Genomic DNA, 3,078 nt, shown 5'->3' with positions numbered 1-3,078 from the left:
CCTCCCAATGGTGTAACCACTGCAGAAGGAGTAACACCACCCACTGCAACCTAATTGGAAGAACACCAAAGCGCTATGGAAACTTGGAACACAAATGAATATAAATGCAGAAATTATATTTTGAATGCCTTAGATGATCCCCTCTATGATATCTACTCTAGCATTCCTACTGCAAAAGAGATATGGGAATCAGTAGAAAAGAAATACAAAATAGAAGTGGCATATTCCAAGAAATTCGTGATTGGAAAGTTCATAATTTCAAGATGGTGGATACCTAATCTGACCTCAAACAAGTGGAGGAAATTCAAGTCATTCCACACGATCTTGAAGTTGAAGGTATGGGTATAAACTCTAACTTTCTTGTTGGTTCAATCATTGAAAAACTTCCTCCTTCTTGGAAGAATTTCAAATAATTTCGTAAGCACTTAACTGATGACATGAGTTTTAAGCAACTTGTATTGAAAATTCGTGTGGAAGAAGATAACAGATTGAATGAGAAGGCAGATGCAAATTCCTTGGAACCAAGTGCAAACTTTGTTGGAGAAGCAAGTACTTCAAGGATAAAGCACAACAACAAGAAAGGGAAGCAAGGCTCCAAAAACACTTCTAAAGACGGAAAAAATCATGGCCCTAACCTGAAGAATTTCAAGAAGAATTCTGGTCCATGCTATGTTTGTGGCAAAATTGGACACAAGGCCAAAGATTGCAGATTCAGGAGGGGTCAATGAGGAAACAATGGAGGGAACAATGGAAACAATGGTGGTAATTTTGGTGGAGGAAATTCTGGTCAAACCAACATGGTTGAATCACCAAATCAGTTTGTTGTTGTGATTCAAACCAACATGGTTAGCAATTGTGTTGATTGGTGGATTGATACTAGAGCGACAAGGCACATTTGCAACTCCCGAACCATGTTTTCTACATACCAGAAAGTCTCGGATTCTGAACCAATGTTCATGGGGAATGACTCTACTGCAAAAGTTGAAGGAAAAGGAAAAGTGAAGCTACAACTGACTTCTGAAAAAGAACTTATTTTATGTGATGTATTGCATGTTCCTGAAATTACTAAGAATTTGATTTCTGGTCCTATTCTTAGTAACAAGAGATTCAAACTTGTATTTGAGTCAGATAAGGTTGTTCTCACAAAGGGTGGGGTGTATGTTGGAAAGGGATACCTTAGTGAGGGTCTCCTCAAAGTCAATGTCTTACCTTTGTACTATGGTGTTAAAACACCAAACAATGATGTAACCAATGTTAATGCTAATGCAATAATGGGCACTACTAGCCCCTCTTCTATGTACATGCATGATCCTTCATTTTTGTGGCATTCTCGATTGGGACATGTCAATTTTCGCTATATTCAAAGAATAACAAAACTTGGCATGTTACCAAAATGTTCATTAGATAAAAACATAAAATGTGAGGTTGGTGTAGAATCAAAATTTTCACAGCATCCTCATAAATCAGTTGAAAAATCTAATGAAATATTTTGCTTAATCTACTCTAATTTATGTGATTTTAGAGCAACACCTACAAGAGGAGGAAAAAATTATTATATTTCTTTTATTGATGATTCCAGCAAGTATTGTTATACTTATTTGTTAAATACCAAGGATGAATCCTTGAATTCTTTTATGAATTACAAGGATGAAGTTGAAAATCAACTTGAAAAAAAGATCAAAATTCTAAGGTATGATCGAGGAGGAGAATATGAATCCAAAGACTTTGCTGAATTTTTTTCTTTAAATGGTATTATACATCAAACAACTGCTCCACATACTCCACAACAAAATGGAGTTGCTGAAAGGAAGAATAGAACATTGAAAAACATGATAAACTCAATGTTACTTACTTCTGGAGCACCCCATAATTTGTAGGGAGAAGCATGTCTTGTAGCAAATTCAATACTTAATAGAATTCCTCATAAAAAGAGTGATAAATCGCCCTATCATCTGTGGAAAGGGAGGTTACCCTCTTATAAAAGGATGAACGTGTGCGGTTACCTAGCTAAGGTACAAGTTCCTCTTCCAAAGAGGACTAAACTTGGACCAAACACCATAGATTGCATCTATCTTGGACGTGCCATGAATAGTGCAGCTTATAGGTTTCTTATGTATAAATCACATGTTTTTGATATCCATAACCAAACCATCATGGAATCAGCAGAGGCTGAGTTCTTTGAAAATATTTTCCCTTTTAAGGATAAAGCGAAAGAGGTTACCTGCTCTTGGAAAAGACCTCTAGATGATGGACTGAATGATACCATTCCAGACAAAAGTTTACAATCAAATGAAGAGAATTCTTCTAAGGTTCAAGTAGAGAACTTAGAACCCAGAAGAAGCAAACGGGGCAAAATAACCAAAGATTTTTGACCTGATTATATGACCTATGTAGTGAATAAGCAACCACAAACCTACAAGGATGCTATGGATTTGTCTGAAGCTGCCTTTTGGAAAGAGGCAATCAAAAGTGAGATTGATTCCATTGTGCAGAATAACACTTGTAAATTGGTAGATTTGCCACCTGGGCAAAAACCAATTGGGCAGAAATGGATATTCAAGAAGAAGTTTAGACCTGATGGTACCATTGAGAAGTACAAAGCTCGTTTAGTAGCTAAAGGGTATCGTTAAAAAGAGGGTCAAGACTTCTTTGACGCCTATTCACCTATTACAAGAATTACATCAATTCGCACATTAGTAGCAATTGCAGCCATTCACAATTTGGAAATGCACCAAATGGATGTGAAAACTGCCTTCTTGTATGGTGAACTAGATGAATAGATATATATGAACCAACCTAAAGGGTTTGTGGTCAAGGGTCAAGAAAACAAAGTTTGTAAGTTAGTTAGATCACTTTATGGACTAAAACAGGCTCCAAATCAATGGCATGAGAAGTTTGACAATACATTAGTCTCTAATGGATTTATAATTAATGAATGTGATAAATGTGTTTATGTCAAACAATACAAGAATGCTTTTGTCATCATATGCTTGTATGTGGATGATATGCTTATAATGGGTACTAATTTGGATGTGATCAATCAAACCAAGAAAATGCTACACTCCTCATTTTCCATGA

The 3,078-nt window shown here is 36.1% G+C and overlaps 1 protein-coding gene across 1 annotated transcript; it reads left to right on the top strand.

Moving 5' to 3' along the window:
- The first annotated feature begins 797 nt into the window (after positions 1-797).
- Positions 798-2,630, top strand: LOC145076057 (uncharacterized). The gene is made up of 3 exons (XM_079022069.1): positions 798-1,424; positions 1,878-2,277; positions 2,395-2,630. The coding sequence occupies exons 1-3, from the start codon at positions 798-800 to the stop codon at positions 2,628-2,630; spliced, it is 1,263 nt and encodes a 420-aa protein (XP_078878195.1).
- The last annotated feature ends 448 nt before the right edge of the window (positions 2,631-3,078 follow it).

This window comes from Lactuca serriola, chromosome 9, assembly GCF_051521515.1.
Source record: "Lactuca serriola cultivar US96UC23 chromosome 9, Lser_US96UC23_V15, whole genome shotgun sequence".
NCBI lineage: Eukaryota > Viridiplantae > Streptophyta > Magnoliopsida > Asterales > Asteraceae > Lactuca > Lactuca serriola.
The sequence above is the reverse complement of the archived record's forward strand: the minus strand, read 5'-3'. Positions and strand labels throughout refer to the sequence as shown.

Coding starts and splice junctions, on each gene's coding strand:
- LOC145076057 (XM_079022069.1), top strand. CDS start 798: ATGGTTGAATCACCAAATCAGTTTGTTGTTGTGATTCAAACCAACATG. Junction 1,425..1,877: donor ATAAAAACATAAAATGTGAG/GTTGGTGTAGAA, acceptor CATAATTTGTAG/GGAGAAGCATGTCTTGTAGC. Junction 2,278..2,394: donor TGATACCATTCCAGACAAAA/GTTTACAATCAA, acceptor TGACCTATGTAG/TGAATAAGCAACCACAAACC.